The sequence below is a fragment of the Pithys albifrons genome, chromosome 5, assembly GCF_047495875.1.
Source record: "Pithys albifrons albifrons isolate INPA30051 chromosome 5, PitAlb_v1, whole genome shotgun sequence".
NCBI classification, from domain to species: Eukaryota; Metazoa; Chordata; class Aves; order Passeriformes; family Thamnophilidae; genus Pithys; species Pithys albifrons.
In genome coordinates this window covers 3,841,113-3,866,406 of record NC_092462.1, presented here as the reverse complement: position 1 = coordinate 3,866,406, position 25,294 = coordinate 3,841,113, and the positions used below count along the sequence as shown (strand labels likewise).

At 39.2% G+C, this 25,294-nt stretch overlaps 1 protein-coding gene across 6 annotated transcripts in view; it reads left to right on the top strand.

Annotated features, from left to right (window-relative positions):
* The window catches only part of PDE5A (phosphodiesterase 5A), a 70,382-nt gene that overhangs the window by 38,621 nt on the left and 6,467 nt on the right, over positions 1-25,294 (top strand). For 5 of the 6 annotated variants that reach the window (XM_071555498.1, XM_071555492.1, XM_071555495.1 and 2 more), the window contains exons 4-20: positions 663-734; positions 1,795-1,884; positions 2,497-2,634; positions 3,026-3,093; positions 4,678-4,786; positions 6,971-7,055; positions 9,628-9,803; positions 11,161-11,220; positions 14,780-14,926; positions 16,806-16,931; positions 18,216-18,310; positions 21,504-21,591; positions 22,695-22,795; positions 22,890-22,967; positions 23,521-23,584; positions 23,759-23,833; positions 24,324-24,407. In XM_071555498.1, coding sequence (XP_071411599.1) covers positions 663-734; positions 1,795-1,884; positions 2,497-2,634; positions 3,026-3,093; positions 4,678-4,786; positions 6,971-7,055; positions 9,628-9,803; positions 11,161-11,220; positions 14,780-14,926; positions 16,806-16,931; positions 18,216-18,310; positions 21,504-21,591; positions 22,695-22,795; positions 22,890-22,967; positions 23,521-23,584; positions 23,759-23,833; positions 24,324-24,407 — 1,656 coding nt within the window. The remainder of the gene's footprint in view (positions 1-662; positions 735-1,794; positions 1,885-2,496; positions 2,635-3,025; positions 3,094-4,677; positions 4,787-6,970; positions 7,056-9,627; positions 9,804-11,160; positions 11,221-14,779; positions 14,927-16,805; positions 16,932-18,215; positions 18,311-21,503; positions 21,592-22,694; positions 22,796-22,889; positions 22,968-23,520; positions 23,585-23,758; positions 23,834-24,323; positions 24,408-25,294) is intronic. The other variant, XM_071555493.1, reaches the window with a different exon arrangement.

Sequence of the window (25,294 nt, the reverse complement as noted above, 5' to 3'; positions counted from 1 at the left end):
AATGGAAGGCAGCTGACAGTTCAGCTTATTTCAGACAGACATTTTTGAGCCCACAGTTGGCAGTGATTCATGCTGCAGAACAATGACCTTGCTTGTCACATCAGTATTTTGGGAATGCAAGGCTGGGAGATAGTAAATTGTCTTCTTTTCCATTGCAAAAATAAAACCACATGCCTTCCATCAGTTTAGCAGTTACAAATTTAATGATTAATAGTTAACTTTTTAGACATCCACAACACGTGGTTTTCTTCTGCTCTTGTTTATCCTGAGAAAAGCAAGATGGAAAAATACCATCATTAACACCCTGCATTGGTTTTACACTACTTGGACTCAAACAAAGGGAGTTCTTTGAAGCTTTTTGTATCACTTGTTGTAATATGTAAAAATCTGAAAAAAATTTAAAAGCTTTGCATACACTTTATGTCAGATTAATAACAATTTGCAGTCTCAAAAGGAATGGAAACTTACAGAACTATGAGAGGCTAAGGGCTTGAAATGCTCTAATCTGGAAATGCTTCTGCATCAGAGAGAAACATTTATTATACTAACAATTTGATTTGATAGTCAACCAAATACCTGTAATGACAATTTATTATCTTCTACACATATGCCTGGAAATAGACTCTAATGACAGACTCCCAATGACTCTGTTTTGATTACAGGTTGTTGGCGTGGCTCAAGCAATCAATAAAAAATCTGGAATTGGTGGCACTTTCACTGAACAAGATGAAAAGGTATAAAAACTTCATATATTTGTCTCCTGTTTTCACAGGGGAATAGGGGGATGTGTATGTTATTAATTAATTTTCATGCTGCTCAGAAATTATTAAAAAGGAAACATCTCTGAAAATGTAAAAATTCCTGTAATACTGCAAATTTCTTCCTTTCTGAGCCTGTGACAAATGTGGATGTAAAATAGTTTAATTTCTGGATCACCATGTTATGTGTCATTCATCTCTGAAACACAGACTTACTCTACTGAAACACACTGTAAAACAGTTTCATAACTTGTAAGAGACATCATTTTTTATTCATTGGTTCTCACTCTCCTGGCCCAGCAAACATATTTTGAATATTAAAATCTGTGCAGTGATTCTCTTTTAAATACCATGCCCCTTCTCAATATAGCAATTTCAGGAAAAGAAAATGCTTTGGATAAATGATGAACAATATAGAAGATAATCAGTAGAGCAGGCAGTGGAATTGATTCCTGTGCTCAGGCTGAAGAAGTTGACTTATCCCTCAGCAATAAAAGAATCAGAATTCACCTTTTCTCTTTGAAAATGTCCACTTTAAATCAAAAGGCACCCCTGACTATCTGCAGGATATCAGAATTAATCCCATACTGAGAGGAGAAAAAACTGTGGTTTGCTATGTTAGCAGAATTGTGTTTCCACTTTCCCAGAGGTGGAATTCCCCAAAATGACAGAGGCTGGTTGTCTGTGCTCAGTTTTTCTAGATGAAAAAAAAAACCAAAACCAAAACATTGCTGCAAAACTACTTGATTCCTTTGAGCAGCTTCCTACATCAATCTTATCAATCCTACTTGTACCAAGATAAACTGTGAAGATCATTAGTATAAAAAAGAAGGGATTTTTTTGAGGAAATAACAAATTAGGAGCAACTGAAAAAAAAAATGCAACCGCACCCTGAATGTGTGGTTGCTGAAAATAACAAAAATATCAATTAATAGTTCAAAGTGAAGCCAGCACATTGCAATAGCTTATCTCTGATTGGAGTTAGGATGCTGTGGGACTTTATCTCCGTGAGGTGCTGATGTTCCTTTGTCTGCAGGACTTTGCCGCATACTTGGCATTTTGTGGGATCGTCCTTCACAACGCGCAGCTGTACGAGACGTCTCTGCTGGAGAACAGGCGGAATCAGGTACGGAATCGCCTTCTGGTGTGTCTGTGTTTCTCAGTGTTGGTTAATTGGCACAAATTTGGCTTATTGTTCAAATTGCCTCCATGCTTCGTGTGAGGATAAAAAGGAATATAATACAAGCACGTTGGAGCAGCTCACTCCTCCAGCAGCAGCTCTGAAACACAGCTGACTGTATCTAAATGATGTTCTCACCTAATGAGCTCATTAGGATCTGTTAGAATTACAACAGATGATAAAGTCTTAAGAAACATAAATGTCACTGGTTTTAGAATGCACACATGAGCCATAGGGAACTATTAGGTTTCCTAAGGACAAGTAACTGTTTTGTCTGCATTTCTCAGGTTTCATTTGATGACCTATTAATGCCTAAATCCATTCTGCCCCTCTGACCAAAAACATCAGCCAGCCATCTGTGCTATGTACTTCTTCCATCAAAAGCGTCAAACTGCCTGGTTTTGACTGTTACTGCAGTCTGTGTGAGAGCCAAAATTTTGGCCACAGACATACACGTTGACATCTTGAAACCGGGAAGAGAAGGCTCAAAGACAGTAGTAATGATAATTACTGCATAAATCAAAATAGGCAAAATTTCACAAAAGAGCTTTTCCCCAGGTGCTTCTTGATCTTGCTAGCCTGATCTTTGAAGAGCAGCAGTCCTTGGAAGTAATCCTGAAGAAGGTAGCTGCCACTATAATATCCTTCATGCAAGTGCAGAGGTGTACCATCTTCATCGTAGATGAAGATTGTCCTGTAAGTACTTTGGGTATTTTGTCTAAAGGCTTTTATTCACCCTGGGAGTGGTTTGGGTTTCCCTCCATGCTGCCTCTGGAGCATTTCTGACCCACAATTTTTTCTGTCATCTTTTCATCCTCTCTATTTAATTTTATGGCATCTGCTCAGTTTGGGTGTTGACTTGGGAAGTTTTGGTTTTTTGTGTGGTCAAAGAATTTCTGTGCTGACAGACAAATGTGGCACAGCTTGTGAAAAATAAAAAAAGAGTGACATTTCTTCTGAGATTCATCAGTAGAGACTCACACACTTCAATGATAATTGGAGTTGTATCAAAAGATATCTTTGTGGTAGGATCCTGTATAGATGTGAAATGAAGTGAAATAATTTTACACTCATCTTTATATTCCAGGATACATTTTCTAGTGTGTTTCACATGGAATCTGAGGAATTAGAAGATTCCCCTGAAAATCTGAAGAGGTAAACCAATGAATTCAGACTTTTGTGTTCCCCAGGAGAATGCTGAACTATGCTTTTAATATTCTCTTCATAATAGCAGACCTTATTTCTGCTGGGTCCCCTGCATTACTGCTGTTTTTACAGAGCAAGCTTTGTCCTGAAATGTGCACAGACAAACTCTCTTGCCTTAGAAAGGCCCCACTGAGCAGAACAGGAGAGTAGAGCCCAATCTCTTCACTCAGCCAGCTCCAAGTACACAGTTGTATCACAGGGCTAAGCTATAGGAATGTACAAAATGGGAGAAGTAAAATTCTAACTTGGTGAGCTGCTCCAAAACTGATCTGTGAGAAATCTGCATAGTGACACTGTTGTAGGGTCGACATACCCACATTCGAAGATAATAATCCTATTAATGTTCTTAATCAATTATTTTAATCGTCATCCTTATTTCCTAGATAAGGAAGCTGACTCGGAGAACATGGCTGACCCAATCAAGAATAAAGTTCTCACTTTCAGTCATCTTTGAGAAACCACTAAGAAGTTCAACTGGGAGGAAGGGAGTGATAGAAATAGGTGAATTAAAATACCAGATTAAATAGTTTCCAAATTTAGCCTGAACCTCTGTATTGAAGTTTGAAAATTACTCTCTCTATTACTTTTCTCTGTCATCAAAGACAGTTGTTTCAAATCGTGTCAAAAAGAGACACAGTTGTGTATAAAATGCTCTACTATGGATGTTGTGTGCAAAGAGAAAACAGAGATTTCTGTATTCTTTTGATATTTTTTGCAGTAAACATTTATTATATTAAAATCAATTCCATGTATTGGAATAGAAAGAATAATGCCCTTCTTCCAACCCTGTGAACATTCTCATACCAGAAGGATAACTGAAGTCAAGTCAAATGTCAGAGGGAAGGTCCAGGAGCTTGAGGGGAATAGGTTTATTATTAGGGTGTATGTCCTCTAAGGCAGGCAAAGGGTCTAAGAGAATTAAAATGCCTTAATTAATTAAACTGACTGAAAGAGTGGAGATGACTGATTCTGTGAAGATACTTTATGTCCTGATTTGGAATAAACAGTTCTGTTTCAGTAACAGAATCTCCATATGACTGATTGTGTCTTTACTTTTAGAACAAATTTGCAATGAACTTAGAAGCAGAAAATTCCCAAGTGATACCTGCTGCACTCTCTTTAACTAATAGGTGAATTTCATCCAGTATTGGTTTTTGAAGTGAAAGATTTTGAAAGATTTGTGAATGGAGTTGGTTTCCAAAAGGTTCTGTTTATTTCAATATAAGCCCAGCTGTTCATTCTCTCTCCTTCATCTGTGTAAACTGTGGGGATTTGTTTATTTCTTCAGCTTGGTGTGCAGTGTTAACCTTGTTGAGCACTAAAGAAAGGGTGGAACGCGTACATCCATCCACTCTGCAGCTGTGTGATGACAGCTGGATTAGGATACAGGATTTGAACTCAGCTCCATTATATATCTATTAGTTGTATCCACACGTCCTCTTCTCATGCAGGAAAGATATTACTCTTACCTGCTTGGCATAATGAATGCCTCATTTTCATGCTAAGCACATAACAATGGTGTTCATCCTCCAGGGACTACGACACAAACCAAATCAATTACATGTACGCTCAGTATGTCAAGAATACGATGGAGCCACTCAACATCCCAGATGTCTGCAAAGACAGAAGATTTCCCTGGACAGTAAGTGCAATAAGCTTAGATTTTAAAATCAGAATCAGACAATGTTTTTCTGTTTACCTTTCAAGCCCTTTTTGTTTTCTCTGTATTATTTCTGTCAATCTAATGGCCCTGGTTAGAAAAATGGAAAGACATGGAAGGTGCACAGTGAGTTTTGGGAAGCTCTCAGAAGTTCCTTCCCTTTTATCCTTTCCCTTCTTGTCCTGGCATCACAGATGCAAGTTTTTTGCTGGTTTGGAGATGCAACAAATTCACTTTTCTTTGGGAGCTTTTGCTTCACATTTCATCAAGTGTGAGCTTGTTGTACAGTGCACACAGATAGTGGAGAGGGAGGAGGGAAGGTCACTTGGCAGGACTCAGATTCCAGTCAGAATTGTCATTAACAAAACCCAAACCTGTAATTCTGTATTTTCCTGTCCCTGCAGAAATTAGAAAGGTGTCTGGTCTTCTTACTGTGTTGGCTAGAGGGGCCCGGGGAGAGGGTAATGGGAGGGAGAGGAGTTCCTGTTGGTGGTCAACAGATGGCTGTTTACCAAAATTTTTTTCTGAGATACACAACAAAGAGGCCAGAAAATACTGTGTTCAGTGTGATTGTTCTGTAAGTGGAAAGAAGGGGGCAGGTCCTGGTGGGGAGCTGTGTTGCTTCCATCTTTACTGTGCAAGGTTTTATGAAAGTTCTCAAGTGGATTTCTAGGAAGGATTGAGCAACACAGAAAGAGTGCTCAGCACTGTGCATTATAGGGTCCAAAGCTCTTAACTGCAGGACTGGAAGTACAGACAGAATCCAATGGATATACTGTAAAGATCAATTAAAAAAATAGGCGATTATTTTGAAGACATTTAAAAATAAAATTAATAACTTGAGAAGTCATTCAAGCAACTGTTTGTGTGAAACAGGCTGTTGAGTAGGGTTAGAGTTATTTTGGGTTTTTTCCTGGATTACACGTTATGCAAGTAAAAGAAGCTAATAAAAAGAAAATAATAGTGCTGTTAGAAAGAATGCTGGATAATCCCAGGTGTTCCTGCTGCCCTAGAAACCCTGTCTTGCCTCTTTCTTTGGAGGACATTCAGCAGCATGTTTAGTCACCTCATGAAAACACCTCTGCTTTGGTGGCCTGAGCTACCTGGGATGTGGCATGAGGCAGAGCAGCCACTTGGGTTTGTTTGTGCAAGAGCTGTGATGTTGCTGCCTCGGGTCCAGGCCCCTTCCAAGCACAGCACAGAAGCCAAATGCCAAGCTCCAGCTATCACTGTCCATGTTCTTCCCTGAACCAGCAAAATTAGTGCAGTGGAGACAAAGTTCAAATATCTGCAACACTCCTTAAAGGCATTTAAGCCTGGTTTTGGCTTAATCTCCTTCCTTTTCATTGATACTGGGTCAAGTATTTTTATTAAGCACTATGCACTGTGGGTTTATCTCCAATTCTCTTCTCTCTGACTTTTAGGGAGAGATGCTGGTTCTTATCTCCTTTGTTACAGCTGATTGCACAGGTATTGCAGTTGAGAAAATAATCCTGCTCCTGAGTTATTCCACATAACCCTCTTGATAATGGGCTACTATTAAGTTGTAGTCCTCAAGTTCCTGGAGTCGTGTGAAGTACGTGGCGTGATGTAATCCTTTCATGCTTTCTTTAAAGAATCACATTTCCTATTGCCACTTGTGAGCACTACAGTGTTTGTGCACTTGCCTGCCAAGATATTATCTGCAGTCCTTGCACTGCATCAGAGAGCAGAGCAACAATAGTAAAAAAATCAATCCCCAAGATAACCTTTTGATTGGAAATATTAATGTGTGCCCATTTTTTTGTGTCACATACAATTAGACATTGGAACAAATGTACTTTTCAGCAACTACCACATTATTCCAGGAGCAGTCAGAACAGAATTATATCATTTTTTCACCAGGTATTTGAAACAGAGGCATTGTCTTTTTGTTCCAGCCTTCTACCCCTCAAATAAATTCAGTCTCCTACTGGAACATGAGTCATGATGGAAGGTCTTTGGAAGGGTGGGGAATGTTGACTTAGCTGGTCATAGTTTTTCTACCTGTTGTTTGTGTGCAAACTCTTTGAGGACATTGTTGTTTTTCTGAAGGAGTATGTAAGCAAAGAATAGTTGTGGACCTACCCTTGGCCACCTAAATACCAGTCTTTAAAATTGTAACTGTATTTTTTGTTTGTTTAACAGAATGATAATGCAGAAAATGTAAGCCAGCACATAAAGAGCTTGCTGTGTACACCAATAAAAAATGGGAAAAAGAATAAAGTGATAGGTAGGTATCTCTATAAAAATATGGTTGTGCGTTTCACAGAAATACTTGTGTGCTCCACAGCAAAATCCCAGCAACATGGAATCTCTAGCCAGGAGAAAATATTCTTAATTATCATGTGTTCAATTAATAAGTCCACTGCAACCTTGAGTATAAATTGGTTGCCTGATAAGTTACCAAAGAGTGGAGTGTCAGCCTGTGTTCCTGGCATCAGTAAGTTCCACAAGCGAGCAGAAGATAAAACACACTGAGCCACAGATAGCAGTGTGAATCCAACTTCCTCAGCTTTACAGAATTTGGCAAGTAAATATTAAGAGTTCTGGGAATGCATTTTTAATAGTCTTCAAATAATTTTCTTTGAGAGTTATGGCAAAACTGCATAGTCCAATTTATATAGTAAATATGAGGTCCCTTTTTTCTGAAGACAGATTTTTTTTTTAACTTTTGAAGCTGAAAGAGAAGTATCATCTTTACCTAATGGAGTTCTCTGAAATTCTTTTGGTATTAACTTCTTTCCTGACTTCTTTTATTACTTTATTTCAATATTCTAAGAAACCCTAGAAGACCAAGATGAAGAGTGAAGTGTTATGCTTTAATTAGAGATATTTCACTATGCTGTGAGCTACTGATCTCATGGATTTTTTTTCTATTGGGATTTTCTATGGAAGTTCAGACTGAAAGTTTCAGTCAGGCCACCCATTTAGGTGTGTTTTTCAAATCCAAGTAATTCTCATTGGGAAATGTTCTTTGAAGTCTTTCATGGTTTCACAGCTGGCCAGTGTTCATATATTTAATAGGGCAAGATCAAGAAGTTGTCTTTGGGACAATACCCAAAAACTCCTTTTTCATACTATACAGCATGTATGACTATTATTACAAGTCTGGTTCCTTTTAAAAATTATTTTTAAGATTAGTATAGCCAAAAGCACAATTTGGGAAGTGGGATTGGGGTGAGAAAAATCGTACACAGCAAAAGCAAGTAAATATTACTGGCAAGAAAGATGAAAAGGAACTTTTTTATTCTTCTGACTTGTGCATTTCTCGGGTAGGTGGTGAAAGCTTTACAGAATCCTGCTGTGGTTTTATACCTGTGTCCCAGTAGAAGACTTTGGAGTTCCTTTATTTGTCATACATGGACCCCTTAGTGCTTTGGGGAAGTACTGAAAGAGGTTAAAAACTCTCAAGTACTACACAGTATATTCACTGCAGTTCTCTGTTTTTTTCCAGAGACATTTATGTGCATCCAAATGCTGTGTCTTTTAGGAATTCATTTGCTTTTGTGGCATACTCACTGTTGGGTCTTCATCTTGTGTTCATTACATCACAGTTGCTATGGGAATAATTACAATGTCATAAACCATGCTAAACAGAGATATGAAAGTGACTTTCATGGGATTTTCCTATAGAGTTTTATAAATCAGCTGCTTCTTTTCCCAGAGAAAGTTAATCTTGTTCCTTATTTGACTCCTTATTTGCTGGGATTGTGTTTTTTGCTGTGATTCTCTGATCTAGTCGTCTCATTCCATTAAGGTTCAGAATCCTGTTAGCAATTTTCAGATAACACAATCCCTGGGATATATTTGCCATTGGCCAGGAACATACTGGCTTTTATGCTTGAAACTGTTAGTGCTAACACTCATGGGACTGAGAAAACATTTGCATTCACTTAAGACAATAATCACTCCCAAAGCAGTGTTGGCCAAAGACAACAAACTCTTATAATGCAGCTGCTTCAATTAATATTCTGATTTTTAGCAGAAATTACAGTCTGCTGGGTAAAACTAAAGGGAGGTACAAGTCTGAATCTCCCTCTGCCTAAAATGGTGTCATGGATTTAAGCTGCAGCAGGGTGTGGTGGAAGTTCCCTGTCAGGCTTTTCAGTGGCTTATGCACAGAAAAGTCCAGAAATTTTTAAAATAAACTGAACAGATGCAGTGATCAACCAGTTTGAATCTAACAAGCTGAATTCAGTAAGGTGGTTTTCAGGGAGTTCAGTAGTGTTTGGAACAGGCTGTAACGTGGAATTGGTGACTAGTTAAGCTTTGAAACTCAACTTGGGTATTCTCTGTTTAGTTCATTTACTTAAAAAAATTCCAGTGCTGACTCAAATAAAGATAGAAAAACTCTATGTACCACTGTTTTGACTTTCATAAATGTTCTTTTGGCATGGTTGCAAAAATTTAATTAGCCTCCAAAGGACAAATTGTCTTTAGGGATTAAATCAATCTAGAATACTATTAATAATAAAAGTTGGGATGAAAACGACTCTAGAATTTCACAGGATAATCAAGTCTCTGAAGCCCTACATTTTTGGTTTACAAATCCTAATACTTTTGAATCTACTAAGTAATATCTAATTGTTTGATATGTGTTTTAGCATTTATTCCATAATACTCTGAAATTACTCTTAAAAGAAAGGGGAAACCCTGCAGCACTCCTGTGTGTCCCTTTATGCATACTGGTAGCTAATACTGCAGGCTAAACTGTCCTGACTTAATTCCTGATGTTCCATGCAACAGGTGATGTGTTGGCTGTTCTCTGTATTCCTTCTTTTCATTTCTGTATCCTGACACAGGCGTTTGCCAGCTTGTGAATAAGATGGAAGAAAACTCAGGGAAGATCAAGGCTTTCAACAGAAATGACGAGCAGTTCCTGGAAGCTTTTGTCATCTTCTGTGGCCTGGGCATCCAGAACACACAGATGTACGAGGCTGTGGAGAGAGCCATGGCCAAACAGATGGTGACACTAGAGGTGAGCACAAAGTCTAGGTGGTCCTTAATTAGCCCAAACCAGACCTTGATTTTCTCCAGACCCGGTCTGCTCTGCACATCAGAACAGAAACTGCTCTCCCTCAGGAGAATTTGGCTTGTTGAGTTGCTCAGGAATTTTGCTGTTTGTTTCTGGATCTGCCAGCAGACTGTTTCATCTGGTATTGCCTTTTAACTTTGCTCATGACATTGAATGGTGAGCTGGTGCATCTTTCCATCTCCACAGGCAACGCAGTGGGATCTGCTGTGGAGCAAGAGGAGATGGTTTGGCATATTAGGGGATTCCTTTTCGTGGCTGAGGTTTTCTGTGATGATTTTGACTCAGCCCTTTAGACAAATGCAGTAACAGCAGCATTATTGTAGGTTTTCAGCAATTTCCTCAGACTCCATCAAACCATATGAAGATGAACATCATCTGGTCTCAGCCTTTGAACTGGTTACTGTTAAGTTTAATAGCTGAAGAGGCTTTAGTCTGAGAAGCTGAATTACTCAGAGGCAATAACTTGAAGCTGAGAAGTGAAAACTGTAGATTTTGGGTCTCCTAACATTCATTATGTAAACAGTGTTTGCAGAATTCCTGAAATGGGGATTATGTACCCCATAGCCTCTAAAAGAAACCTTACAACTCTCATATAAACCCATATTAAGTCATGTTAAATAAAATGGGGATGCAATTATTGTCAGAGTAATTAGTTTATATTGCAAATTAGCAATTCTCTCTCCTACTGTAATGCCTTCTAGATAATGTAGAAAGTCCAGAGAGATTATATGTTAGCACATAAGATGGGTTCTTTAAAAAAAAAATCAGTCTCAGGTTGCCTAAAAACATCCATAACATTTGCATGACCTATGTTCTCAAGAGCTAAAAACTGTACGTTTATTTTGTTAATTTAAAACAAACATACTGTCTTTCAGACTTTTGTGCCAAGTTTCAGTTATGGCAAAACTTTCTTTTATGTCTGAATAAACTCCTGAAAGAATTACTATGGCAACAATGTCAGGCTCATAATTATAGCTGTTTCGTGTATTATTTGTCTTTGAAAGTGGGGCATGAAATCTTTCCAAAGAGAAAATCAGAGTTCTTTGCGCTTTTATAGAAACTATTTACGTTTCCCTGGCCTAATTATCTCCAGAAGGTTCTGTGCTGTGGGAGATCTGTGAAAGTTGCAGATATCTCCCCTATGCACTCAGAGAGCTCCCTTAAAACCTGAGTGGGCCCTGCATGGACAATAGATTTCATCAGCAAATGCAGTGCAATGCTGAAAGTCTGCTTTAGGAAAAGTACCTTTTATCACATTGCTCTTTTGTTTGTACTGAGGGCTGCTTGTTTCTTTCTGTAGGTTCTCTCATACCACGCTTCTGCTGCTGAGGAGGAAACGAGGGAGCTGCAGGTAACAGTGGTAATTGAATTTTTTACTATTATTATAGAAATACTCCATTAATAGAACAAAGAGCAGTTCTTTGCACAGACGTGATTCCTACACACGCAGAAGCACATCTTCCAGAAATAAAAATAATAGTGAAGCTTATACTGATGAGTTCCTGCATTGAATCAACACATCACAGGAAAGGGAAACATCACAGTGCCTACAATTAGAGATAGAGGCTGGCCAGAGCACTGCAAGAACCAGAAAAAATGTTGAGAACTCTTCATTCTGCAGCTAAGTCTGAATGTTGTGCATCTTACAGCTTTGGTGCCTTTCAAGCATCCCAAGTATGGGTGCAGCTTTATAGCCTTGGTAGAAATTCTGTATTTAATTTTTAATGCAGGGATTTTTTTATTATTTTTTATGGTTGCTTTTCTGTGCAGTGTCCTGTTGTGCTCATGTTTAATTCTGTGTGTAGAAACCACTGCCTAAGGAATAACTTGCTATGATTTCGAGAGCAGTTCAAAGCACAGCATGTGCTTAGTTTCTCCAGGTCTCCTCTGGAGCAGATATTCCAGGGAAATAGGATCACCCCATGGGGGACCACAGGCTGGGCAGTGTGGGATTGGTCTGGACAAGGAGGGTGTGAGACAAGGATATTTCTAGAATGGGAAGCGTCACAGAGCTTTTGAACCTCAGCCCTACCACGCTGCTGCCCAGCAATAAAGAGCCATGGACAGGACCAGAACGCAGCACATCCCCTGAGGTTTCTCTGCAGGGCTTGTGCTGTAACCTCTGTGGTTACATCTGGACTGCTAAATAAAACAGAGCCATAGCAAACCTAGAACTGGGCCAGTGTCCACCTCCACTGTCTGTGCTTCCTAGCGCAGTCCTGGCCCGTGTCAGCCTCCACTCCCTAAGGAGATACCAGAATACACAGGACCACAGCACAAGCACAGGCCTTTTTATTTTCCTCTCGTCTGTTTGGGTTTTTTTTAATTTTGCATTCATATCACTGTATCAAGCCAGCCAAAATAGATTAAAATTATGTTTCTGGCTATACCGTTTTGTGATTTGCTCTGTTTTGCTTCTAAATAACCTGATAGCACAGAAAACAGATGCTTCATCAGGCAGTTGAACTAGAAAACGAATTTAGGTCCCTTCCAACTGGAACTATCCTATTCTGTTTCATTATCTGGATTGTGGATTAGGCTGTAGTAAAATTTTTCACTTTTCTTATACTACAAAATGTTGTATTGCATCAGTCACCTCCTGCAAGCCTAGATACAGCCTGTATTTTATCACACAAAGCAAAACCGTTCATAGTTGCCGCTCAGTTACCACAGTGATTCCATGTTTTCCACTGCCACCTTTTTGCTGCCAGAAATTTTTGTTGCCCTTTGCGTCCCTCAGTTCCAACTCAGGCTGAGCTTTGGTCTTCCCATCTCCCTCCCTGCATGCTTTGGTGATGTCTCTCTGTGCTTTGGTGATGTCTCTCTGTTCTTCCCAGGTAGCCCATTCCCACTCTCTCCTGTGTAGTTCCTTTTTCCACTGGAGCTCAGTCAGGAATTCCCTGTTCATCCATGCTGGCTCTTTACCATGCTCAGTTTAATGCATTCCAGAATGGGCTGTTCTTGTGTTTGAGGGAATCCTCAAAGGGAATGCCTTGGTGTATGACATGAAGTTATAAGCTTGTTCTGTAAGTTTATCAGTCACAATAGAAGACAAGTTTTAAAAATTACTCTCTATACTTAACCAGGCAATGAAATGGAGTCACTAATTATTCACTACTAATTACCATTACTACAATGCTTGTAGTAAGCAATAGGAATTGAAAAGTCACAGTTATGCAAAGAGGGGAATTCATTGGCACATTTTATTCTTTTCTTGACCATTTCTTTGTAATATTCCCAAGGTGGAGAAATTGAGCTCACAGAAGCTGACCATAGTGCAGTAACTTGAAATTAAAATAGCTGATGAACTTCCATGTTGTAAAATGGAGGCAGAAAGTTCTTCTGGCTTCAGTAAGTGAAAGAGGAAATATTTAATCTGGTTAAATAACACTTGAATAGCTACAGAGTGCAGGGTTTTTTGTGTCGCAGCTCAAGTGAAACTTACTGTTGTGGCTGTCAGAGGCAGGAGATCAAGGAAGGGAAAGATAAATTATGAATGAAGTGAAAGCACAGGCACAAGGTGTTCTGTTCAGCTCCCAGTATGTCCTTCCAGCCCCTTTCCTTGTGAAATACCAGCCTGCAGTTGCAGTTTTTCAGAATTATGTCCGTAGAGCTCCTGGGTGGTTGCATTGTTTGCCACTGAACATACAGGCCTGGAGGTTCTTCCATGTGCTCACAGGTGAAATACCACATGAATCCAGATTGAGGGACACAAAATTACTGGTACGGGAATTTTTTTCCCCGTGTAAATAATTTTTCATAATTTGTCATGATTTTCTGATTCTGACACGTAAGAAAGATAACAGCAAACTTACATGAAACACAGACTGGTAGATGTAGTGATGGGGATTTGCATGGTACCTATAATAACACTGGAGATTCTGACACATGATTCCTTTTCAGTGCCTCAGCCCCCAGGGTCACAGTTCCTCATGCTGGAGAAATGTTTTCTTTAGAATGACAAAGAGGACGATAAACACAGATGTTTATTTCCTTCACCATTTCAGATTTACCTCATTGTTTTTGATCCACACTCAGATTGAGGTGAAACAGCTGTGAAGAAGTAGCACTGAGAAAGCCACCTTTTATTTTACTGAAAAAACTGATATTAAATTTGGTTCTATAGTCTAAGACTTAGCATTTATTTTGTTATAGACTCAGTATAACCTTTAACACCTGTATTTTGAAGGACAACCTATACTCTGTATTTTGTATCTAGAAAAAGTAGAGTGGTAATACAAAGAGTTGTAATACATGGAGATACTACTGATAATTAGAAATACAGATTTAAAAAATATGGGGTAGGGTGGGGTGGGGTGTGTACTTTGTTATTTCAAATTTCATGGTGAAAGTTTATGGTTATACTCAAATTGCACCAAACCCGCTGTCCATATGTTTTAAAGCTTACTGGTCACAGGTGAGCCCTGATTTTTCAGGTTTCCAGCCCTGAGAAAACTCTGCCTGTGGATGAGTTCTGACTACCAGCATGCTGGATGTGGATCCTGTTAGGAAATCTGTGTTACTGCCTTCTCTTGCCTTGCCATTTTTAGAAAAATGTCAGCAGTTACAGATCTCTATGTCTGCAGGTCCATAGAAACAAACACATAACTCCATTGCCTTATTTTCTCATTCTCCAAATTTCATACATACTCTTGGTTACAGTTTTCCCTCAGGTGATTTAGATAACAGACTGACCAGGCAATTCTTCCTCTATCCTGATCTGTGGAAAAGTGTGTGTTAAATCTAAGCTAACAAGGTGATGTTAAACAAGAAGGGCTGAGGGAAGATAAATGAGAAGTAATCATCACTTTTCAGTATCATGTGAAGGTAAAATTTAGTGTCTCACCACTTCTGTGTTGGAAAAGCAGGTATTTATGTTCTGTTTATGTTATGCTAAGTGGTGTGCTCTCCTTCTCCAGGCTGCAGTGGTTCCATCTGCACAGTGTCTCAACCTGACTGACTTCTACTTCAGTGACTTTGAGCTGTCAGACTTTGAAACAACACTGTGCACAATTCGAATGTTCACAGACCTCAACCTGGTGCAGAATTTCCAAATGAAACATGAGGTATGAACAGTCCAATTCTGTTTCACAGACAGAGACAACTGAATTGTTAAGAGATTCAGGAGAATAGTGCAAGGACCCTGCAGGAAATAGAACTGGGAATCTGTATCACAGAGTAGTCAGCAAACTGGGAATGTATATAAAGTCCTGAGGTCTGTGCTCAGTTTTCTACTGAATGATTGATAATTTTCCCATCCATGATGAATAGACTGGAAAACAGAATACTGAGGAGGGAGATGACAGCAACTTCTCAGCAAGTGAAAGGCTGTTATAAAGAGGACAATAATATTGTCCATATAAGGTAGTAACTGTCTTAATCTTTCCCTACAAAAGATTAGATTAGATCTTAGGAGGAACTTCATAGCTATGGAGATAATAAAGACTGAAACAGATTACTTATGTGGGCTCTGAAAATTTCCCTGAAGGTTTTTACCAACAGGATCTAGTTGTAGATGTACATCTGTCAGAGGTCATTGAGACAGGTGTTCTTGCTGTGCTTCTGGCCCTGGAGGTAAAACAGATAAATCTCTTCTACCTCTTCAGTCAATGCACACAATATCTATTTGTAAAAACCTCATTTTTAAATAATTTACTTTTGCTTTCTATCTTTTTTCCACAAAACTTTCAAAGTTCATTATCAAAATGCAAGATTAATTTGGAAAGCTTCATAGGCAGACAAATGAGTCAAACAGAACATGTATTTATTTTCTAGATCAGCAGTTTATGAACCCATTTAGATTAGTAGTGTTCAAGGGCCAAAAGGAGCACTGCATTACCCAGTCTGATCTCCGGGATATCCCAGTACTTCGTTTCACCTTTGTAGGAAGGTCAAACACTTGTACTTCCCTAAGGAATATGTCCCAGGGGAAGAGAGGGAGTCAGGGAGCCCAGTAATGGAAGGGCTACAAGTTCCTGGTGGAGCAATTGCAATGGATTTGCAAAACCAGAGTAACACTCTGGGAACAGCCAGGCAAGTACACGTGTCAACAGAAGCAGGAGAACATTGAAGGCTTTGAAGCTCCAATTCCAGCTTCCCACACTAGAGCTAAAGAAAACTGGCAGCTGCCTATTACTCCTTTTTAACAGTGGAAAGGCAGAGAAAACTGCTGCTTTTGTCTGTGTGGGATCCTTTCTGTGGGTGAATGATAGTGGATTTTCTGTCTTTCAGTAGGAACACTGAAAATTCTGAGCAAACCAGAGCCTGGATTCCCAGCCAGCATGTAACATGGAGCAGTGTGCTGTATCCATTTAAACCAAGGCACTGTTCTAGTGCACATCAAATCATTATCTGACCTTATTACCAGTCACTTTCTTACAAGTAAAGTACAACCCACAACTTTTAATACTGTTGAGTAAAACACCAGGACATGCTTTCTTTCTGAATAAAGGAGAAACTACCCAGCAATGTAGTAATCTTTCCCTCATACTTGTGTGCTTTCCAAAGTCCAATTCTGCTTGTTTTCTAACAAGCTGATCGGAGAGAAAAACCACATGTTCATTTCAAAACAGCTCTTAAGAGGACTGTATAACTAGAAAATACATTCTCTCTATCAAAGATGTCATTATAAAGAAGGAGTTTTTCCTCTCCCAGTTAGCTCAGCATGCCTCAGTTTCTGAATTAACAGCAGTGCTTCTGACACATTTAGCCATTAGTAAAAAACCCAAACCCACATGTATTATATGCTCCCTGAGAGGCTGCACTAGCAGTTGTGAGCATGTTCTTATTTATGTGCACAGTTAAAAGGATGTTGTATTTGAACTTAATTGAGTTTAAAGCAATTTTTTTTCTGTCAGAGAGTTTCCAAGTTGGATTGGAGGAAAATTTTTCATAAAAAGAATGTATTTCTAATACATTTAAACTATGTGATGCTGTTTCTTAAAGGTTCTCTGCAGATGGATTTTAAGTGTAAAGAAAAACTATCGGAAGAATGTTGCCTACCACAATTGGAGACATGCCTTTAATACAGCACAGTGTATGTTTGCTGCTCTAAAATCTGGTAAAATTCAGGTACATTTTGCTGTTTCTGTATTAAGAATCTTCTGGGCTAAACAAGTGATATAATGATGCATAGTTCTGTTTGTCATGTCAGTAAGATACTCATCATTCCATGGTACTGCTAGAAATCAAAATATTTCTGCTGAAAGCTTCTGGCTTTAAGGGCTTGGTTTGTGAAACTGCTGTTGTGTTGTTTTGTACCCAGTTTCAGTTAAGCATCTGGAAATGGTCAGCTGGATGTTCCCAGTGGGACTTTCTCAAATAAGGCACATCCATGGTTATGTCCTTTTTTAAAGTTAACGCTTACACTACAAGCAAGTCAAAAAGGTGGGGAAGAAAAGCCTGACCCTATTTCAGGATGTTTCCTTCAAATATTCAACAGGAAATTTTTTCAAGTTCAAACACAGAGCTGAGTGCAGCTTTAGACAAAAAAGGGTACATAAAAAAACAGAAATAGAGATTTAAATGTTCCTTTCAATGCTTTTGAACAAATTCTCAACCTTCCACTTAAAAGATACAGCATAAGTGAAAAAAACAACCTATTCATTCTGACTAGGGCTGGACTGAAGCAATAGATGATCCCTATTGAAGGGCTAGAATCCCTATTGATGTGAAGATTTTTCCAAAACATGTTTCCAGGTTTTGTTTTTATATTCTTGAAGGAATCAGAATGTTTCTGTTCATTCAGAATAAACCTGTTTCTTCAGTTTGACTGTTATTAATTGCTTTATACTATTTTGCAGTAAACACTTCTGAGAACATAAATAAAACCCATGTGTGGGTCAACACCCAACACCGTAAGGAAAAGGCATTTCTTTCCTCTACAAATTTTGTCTCCCTAATAAAATAGACAAAAGTTGCTGGAAGAGACAAAGGCAAGGGCATTCATCTTCCTTCTGTGCTGGAATGGACATGGTAGTTTTGCTCTGTGTGCGGTCAAGCAATCTCTGATGGTCTGGATAGTTTGCTTGCTATTTTTGGAATTCTGTCGGTCTCCACTGCAATTTCCATAAATTGTTTATTCCTTACTACCCTGGATTCACTCCACGCTGACTCCCATGTCCCAGATTCTGGAGGCTGAACAGCACTGAACATAACCCTCCCAAGTTTTCCTAATCTGAGGGGAAGAGCAAGCATTGGGGGACACATCTTTCTAAGAGAAACATAAAATCAGCCATTTCCTGGTTTGTCTTTTGACTGGACTAAGGACAGGTTTCATTATCTAGAAAGCAGATATAAAACCCACTGTGCAAAATAAATCCCCAATTCACTTCTTGCATTACCCTTCCCATCCAGAGCAAACTGACTGACTTAGAAACGCTGGCTTTGCTGATTGCAACTCTGAGCCATGACTTGGATCACAGGGGAGTGAACAACTCTTATATACAAAGGTAAGTCTGAGAGAAGCAAAATAAAAGCAAGTGAGTAAGAAAACCAGAGATAAATTATGTACAGCCTGATGGATTTGATGATGTGGGGCTGTGCTGAGGAGCAGGTTTATACAAAGCAGTAAGTGCAAGAACAAGCAGAACTACTGCTGAGTTCAAAGCAAAGATGCACAACTGACTAAATATGATGGCAGATGAAGTGAGCTCTTTGCAGACTGCAGGGGTAGCATCTTCCTGCTCCTGTTCCTGAAGTCCCATTCCCCATTGCCCATAAAGTGACAGCAAAAGGTCCCAGCTTCCAAGGAGCAGCATGTAGGAAACGTGCAGCCTTTGAGATCACTCCCTGCCCCAGCAGCTGTTCCCTGTCTCGTCAGGCCAGCACAGCACTGGGATCTGCAGCCACTGCACACAAAGGTGTCTCCCTACCATCTTTGGGCTGGGATTGTTTCACTTGTGGTTTAGCCACATCTTTCCACAATTCCAAGTCAGTTTGGGTAAGATGCATAGTTAAAATCACATAAAAATGTATGACTGTTTTGGATTGATTTTGGGTTGTCTGTGCTCTTTAACTCAGATCCATTATGGAATTACAGAAAAGCCTTTACAATGCAAAAAAACCAAAATAAGTTTAAAACCTTGAAAAAATACTTTACTAAACAAAGTCCTTTGGGGTTTGAAGTTACCAAAATGAAGCATCTGACCTAGTCTAAGATTTTCTCCATGTTTTAACTGTTAACAAAAAATACTTTTTTAGAATTTATAAAATTTCAAATCTGCCCAAAATGTGTTTATTTCAGTGAATTTGTTATCACTTCAAATAACAGTATACGATTCTTCAGTTCTATACAAAGCCTGACTTACAGCATGGCATAAAGTGATTACTGTGATATGTCCTGGTCTGACCAGAGATGGGGAAAAGATACCCAGAAACATATACTTGTATCTTTTTCTGGCATAGTTGGACAGTGGTTTGGAAAAAACAAAGGGCCCTTTGGAAGAAGTGGTCTGCTGTTCTCAGTGTGTGTGAAGTAGGATACCAAGGGAGGAAAAGCTTGTTTGAGGCAGAGAATACTGAAAGGCAGAAAAGTAAGCTGAAGCAGAATTTCTGCCTCTCAGATATATGTTCATAGTAACACTGACTGATGTGTAAAGAGAAAAAAACGAAACAAACTCCAAAACTCCACAAAACTGAAGGAGTAACTTTTTTCTAGTTCACTAATAGGGGATTCCAGCAGTAACTGTGGCCGTGCAGTGATTGGAACCAGTTAGCTATTTTTTGCTTTATTTATTTAAAAATAAATTTCCTGGAAGACATCTGGAGATGCGTCATCTCCTCTCAAAAATGTCCTGGGAAAGTGTCATAGACAGCAAAATCTAACATTTGCACATGCTGTAAAGCAGAGATGATTACAGCTTAATAATTCTTTTTCAATAGAAATTTCCATGATTATTTTTTTTAAATCCCTCATTTAAATCTAAATGGAAAAGTTTTTATTTCCAGGAACAGAATCCCTTTGTTTCTTCCTTTGAAGAAGGGAGAGTGGATACTTAGTGTATGATTCTTAAGCAGCAGGGTTTCAAAAATTAAAACGGTCCTGGTGGTAGAAATTACAGGAAAGGAACTGCTTAAAAGCCTTTTCATAGATATGCTGGAGAGTTATTTTCTCTTCTCTCCAATACCACATGGAGAGTAGGAAGCCCAGAGTATAAAAGCTGGTTAACCAAACCCCTGTGTTGAGAAAGCAGTGGTGGCCTTTGGCCTGTCGAGGGGGTTAACAGAAATCCTACTACACAAGTAGGACCTCAGTTTAGTACCAGCCCCAGCCAGGGTCTGTAAATACTGAGCTCTGGTTTGGTGCAGTACTTGGGAAGATAACCTAAGATATTTCTCACATATTTCTCTCTTCAGTCAGGATGAACTTTAGGAGACACAGTAGGCATCCCACTTAATTCAGTGGGAATTTCATCCAGCATGTGTTGGCACCATCCTACAGTTTGTTTCCTTACAGAAACACGCAAACATATTTGCTCTATACTCCTCTTGTGGTGGTCTCAGAGGAGGTGCTGGGCAGCCAGCCCTTAATTCTCAGGGGTTTGCATCCTTTAATCTCCCTTTCCGCGTTTTTGTTTGTCTTTCCATCTTTCCCTCCACATTTTTGTGCTTCTTAAATCCCCAGAGTCTCTTCTTACGGCTTTTATTTGAGTTTCTGTGCACTCACTGACACAGGGACCCAATCCTGCAGCCACTAGTTCATGTGAATGATCCTTAACCATACAGAAAGTCACATGGAACTATATGCTAAAAAAATTTCTTACATGATTAAACATTTGTAGGTCAGATTATAATGAGAGTAATAGATTCAGGATCAGCAGCAAAACAGCCTTGCAAAAGAACACAGACTTAGCTGAGATGATCCGAGCAATGTGGGACCAGGGCCTGGAAATGGAGATACAGCAGCAAAAGCTAAGAACTGTATGATGCAATGAGGAATGGGAGAAATTTCAAGTCCTCAAGAGAGGAGGAGTTTCTGTGCTTTGTCTAAAGCTACTCAAACAGCAAATTCTATTGTCTAGACCAAAATACTTTTAAATTCTACATCTGCACAGTTGGTTGAGTGCTGTTTTTCACTGCTGTAGTACAACCAACATCTTGTTTCCCTTTTGGATTTTACCCTGGGCAAAGGGTAGGTAATGATGTTGCGAGTAGTTTGGTCATGAAGTTAATGGTGATGACACACTAGTGCAGTTACCTACAGTAGAAGATTACTTGATCAAGGTTTCAGGCCCCTGCACCATAGTACACTGAGGTCAGCAGGAATTCTTCCCACTGGTATCTGTGGGTTTCCTATTTACAAGATCAGCAGTTGAGCTGACTAAATATGCCAGGCAGGTGTTTAAGATGTTAGAGAAACCCAAACTGTCACTTATACTTTGCTTGTGAATGCACTCTTCTCATTGCCTTTGCTTTTCATACAAGAACTGTCACCCTGTATAAAACCTTGTATTACATTCTTGCTCCTGTGTGCAGCTGGTCTCTATAGTTAACAGAAGGCAGGAAACTAGAGCTGTCAGTGCTGTGCCAAAGTAATGGCAGTGTCTTTCAATCCGTACTCCTGTGAAGAGGGCATTGAAAGGGAAGTTATTTCTGGATGTTTAATTTGATTTCTCCACCTAATGGGTGTTTTTTTCTCCTCAGAAGCGAACATCCCCTGGCTCAGCTGTACTGCCACTCCATCATGGAGCATCATCATTTTGATCAATGCCTTATGATCCTGAATAGTCCAGTGAGTGCCGCATTCTTCTGTGTGCTGAGGGAAACTGGTTTACTTCCTATTTTTAGCTTCTGGATACAATCCCACCCTTATACATTCTTAAGTGCTCTTTATTCCTTTTTGGGTAAAGAAAGCAAATGCAGCAGCTTCGAAATCACAGTTCCATTGCTGAGTGCCACCAAACCTTTCCAAGTGGTGCCTGATAAGGGAAGCTTTGCTAACATCCTTTTGAGTACCTGCTTCCTTGGACCAAGGGAAACAAAAAGCTTTGTTGCCATTTCATGACCTCTTATGAACCACCAAACAAACCCAAGTCTTGCTCTCATTCCAAAAAACATTCCAACCTACACATACGCAAAGCAGCCCTGATGAGACCAAACCAAACATTGACATTCCAAAGTGAAGCCAAACCTAAGTTAAATATGCAAATAAAACGACATTCTTCTTGTTTGATGCTATTAAGTAATTCTGAAGCCCAATTATTTAGTGTGCACAATCATTTCAAGTGCTGCTCCTTTGGTGCCATAGGTATGATACTTCTGGCATCCTTTGTATTGTAATGATTCTTTCCTGCTCAGATGGGCAGATATGGAAAAAAGGTGGGAAAAATGGGGAAAGTTGTCATTTCAGCAGCTTTGTCATGCTTTGGTTCAAAGGGGGCTGCTGGGCTTATATTTCTGTATAATAGCTTGTTATTTATGCTGCTTCATAAAAGGAAAATATTTTAATTTAGTAGAGGTATATAGACAAGTACTGGAATCTCCTGCAGTTCCTCTGCTTCGGGGAGGGGAAGGAAGAGGGAAGAGATGCTGTGATAGAGCTGGAAGCACATTTAATTTTGATGAATGAAATGGACTTGAGAGCTTGGATGGTGCTCTGTTTACAGTTTCATTTTGTAATAGTCAGTTTTGATGCTGTTGCAGTGCAGATTTCTGCCATTACTCAAGAAGACTGGAATTTTTATTTTTAAACTGGGGAATCTGCAAAAGCAAGCAGGGTAAAAGAATGACATCAGCAAGCAACTCATAATGATTCAGTAGCTTAGAGACATTGGAGCATATGGGTGTGCTGCTGCCCATTTTACTGATAACACTTTTTTGGCTTTTTTTGTAAAGGGAAATCAGATTCTCAGCAGCCTTTCCATTGAAGAATACAAGGCTACACTGAAAATGATAAAACAAGCCATTCTTGCCACAGACCTAGCGCTGTACATAAAGTAAGTCAGAGGAAAATTTGGCTGGACAGTCATTGCTGGATGTTTGGATCAAGTCATCATGCTGCAAAATCTTTTGTTTTAACTTCTTTTAAAGGAGGAGAGGAGAATTTTTCGAACTTCTAAGGAAGAAACAGTTTAATTGGGAAGATCCCACACAGAAGGAGCTATTTTTGTAAGTAAAAGCAGAATGATGCAGAAGTCAGCTGGTATTATTAGGTACCCAATTCCCCATGCCATGTTGCTGTGAATTTCATTAAAACCAGCAGGTCTGTGTGCTCTGGGCCTGTAAAAACTGGCACTTTCTCATGAGTCACTGACAAGCTCCCTGGGTCTGAACTACTAAGTCTGCAACGTGTAGAGGAAACTTGGTTAAGTATTGTGTGAAGGTACATGAGCATTTTTGTTCTTCCTAAACAGTATAGGATCCCTGTTTAGGAACCATGTTCTTTTGCTCTTGATACTTTATGCTTAAACAGTAAATTTCTGAAACCCATAACTGAAGAGTCAGAACAGGCAGTTTGGTTAGAAGCTGATTCCTTACTGTCAATGAAGAAGAAAAGACTAGAGACATTTACCACAGCAATAGGCCTGGGGTAAATTTATAACTCTGCTTTAATTTCAGCTGGTTTTGTGACTTTGATGTTCACTGATATTCTGTTTTACTTGACTTGGTGGCTGTATACATTTCACCATACAGTAATTCATGCTTTCTGTTTGTTCTACAGAGCCATGCTGATGACTGCTTGTGATTTATCAGCCATAACCAAACCATGGCCAGTGCAGCAACGGGTAAATGCTTAATTTTTCAGATTTGCTAAATACAAACTGCATAACAGCTTCTGCTTCCTCCATCCAGTCGTTATTGCAAAGGCAGTGGTGGGATGCAGAGCTGGAGTCTCATTCTGGTAGGTCCCAATTTGATATATCCACACTAGAGCTCTCAATGTGTGAAATCTTTTACAGATTGCTGAGCTTGTAGCTACTGAGTTCTTTGATCAAGGAGACAAAGAGCGGAAGGAACTCAACATAGAACCAACAGTAAGTGGCACAATCACCTCTTGCAAAATGGCTTCTAGAAACAGCTTCAAAATCCACAATTTCTCCCACTGACCAGAGAATAGGACCAACTCCCTCCCTGTCTTCCTGGCAGTCAGTTTTGTTCTGTTTCCCAAACACCAATAGTGTGTCATTATCTTTGAACCAGCAGAGCAGACTTTATTGTTTCCTTTTTTTACTAAATTGTGTATGAAATACATTCCTAAATGAGTACGTATTGGCAGCCTATCCAAACCCAGGAAGTTTGCCTGTGTTTCTAGTTATTTAGGCTGTGTCAATCCAAAGCCAATCTCCTAAGGGAAGTCATGCAGTCAAATTACCTGGACTGCAACACTTTGCTGATACCCCATTGGGCTGAGATTGCTGTGCTGTTTAAGGTGCTGCTTTTTAATTCCAGCCTGTCTCTTTGGTTTTGGATGGGTATTGTATTTAAGGCATTAAAGCACAGAGCTTGTTTACTTCTTGTCTGCAGGATCTAATGAACAGAGAGAAGAAAAACAAAATTCCCAGCATGCAGGTTGGATTCATAGATGCTGTTTGTTTGCAGCTGTATGAGGTATGGTGCCTAAGAAAGAACTGCCAATCAAGTATCTAAAACCAGAATGGGTCACTAATAGACACAGATTTAAAATGCGAATAAAAATAAAAAACTAGTCAGTTAAAAATATTTTCTTATATATTACATATGGTTAATTGTTCAGTTGAAGTAATTATTGTCTTAGTATTTATAATTAATGATGTGTTTGATTGACGTAATTTGTTATAATTTTATTAAACCTAGTGGTAATTCCTGTGCTCTGTCCAATTGCTGGTAGATCCCTCGGATATATTCTGGATTCCAGCAGCTCCCAGTGAGCTGCTGTGACCATCAGGGAAAGTCACAAAATTAATGCTTTGCCATCTAGGAAAAGAATGGTATGCAGGTAGTGCACTGATAGAAAGTTTTGTTTGAGAGTTTTAAAGAAAACAGAATTCTTCATACAGAAGGAGATATGCTGTGCATAAAAAATGTACCCAAGTTTAACTTTTCCCAACCCATTTTTTATTTTCATCATACACAAAAGTACTGCATGAGAGAATTCATTGAAATGGGTTCTTGTCCTGGTCACAAGCTGTATGAAAAGCTATTGGTCAAATATAGCGTGAAACACAACATAATGATTTTTCATTTTCTTTCAAACCAGTAAAGCCTGAGTGTGAAAGTCTGTTCATTAGGGCTGTAGGAAGTATGTTACAGGAACTGAGGTGAGGAACAGATAGCCTAACTCTTAAGAATCTTCCAGTGAGTTACAAGGTGATTACTTGAATTTTTCCCGCTTAAACAATCAACTTTTCTAAAAAGAGTCCATATCCCCTAGTTGGAGGGAAACAAGGATAGAGGAAGAAGTGGGAGAGCTACGAGCTACTGTCCCTGAAACTCATGTTTCTGTGCTGTAGAAACTA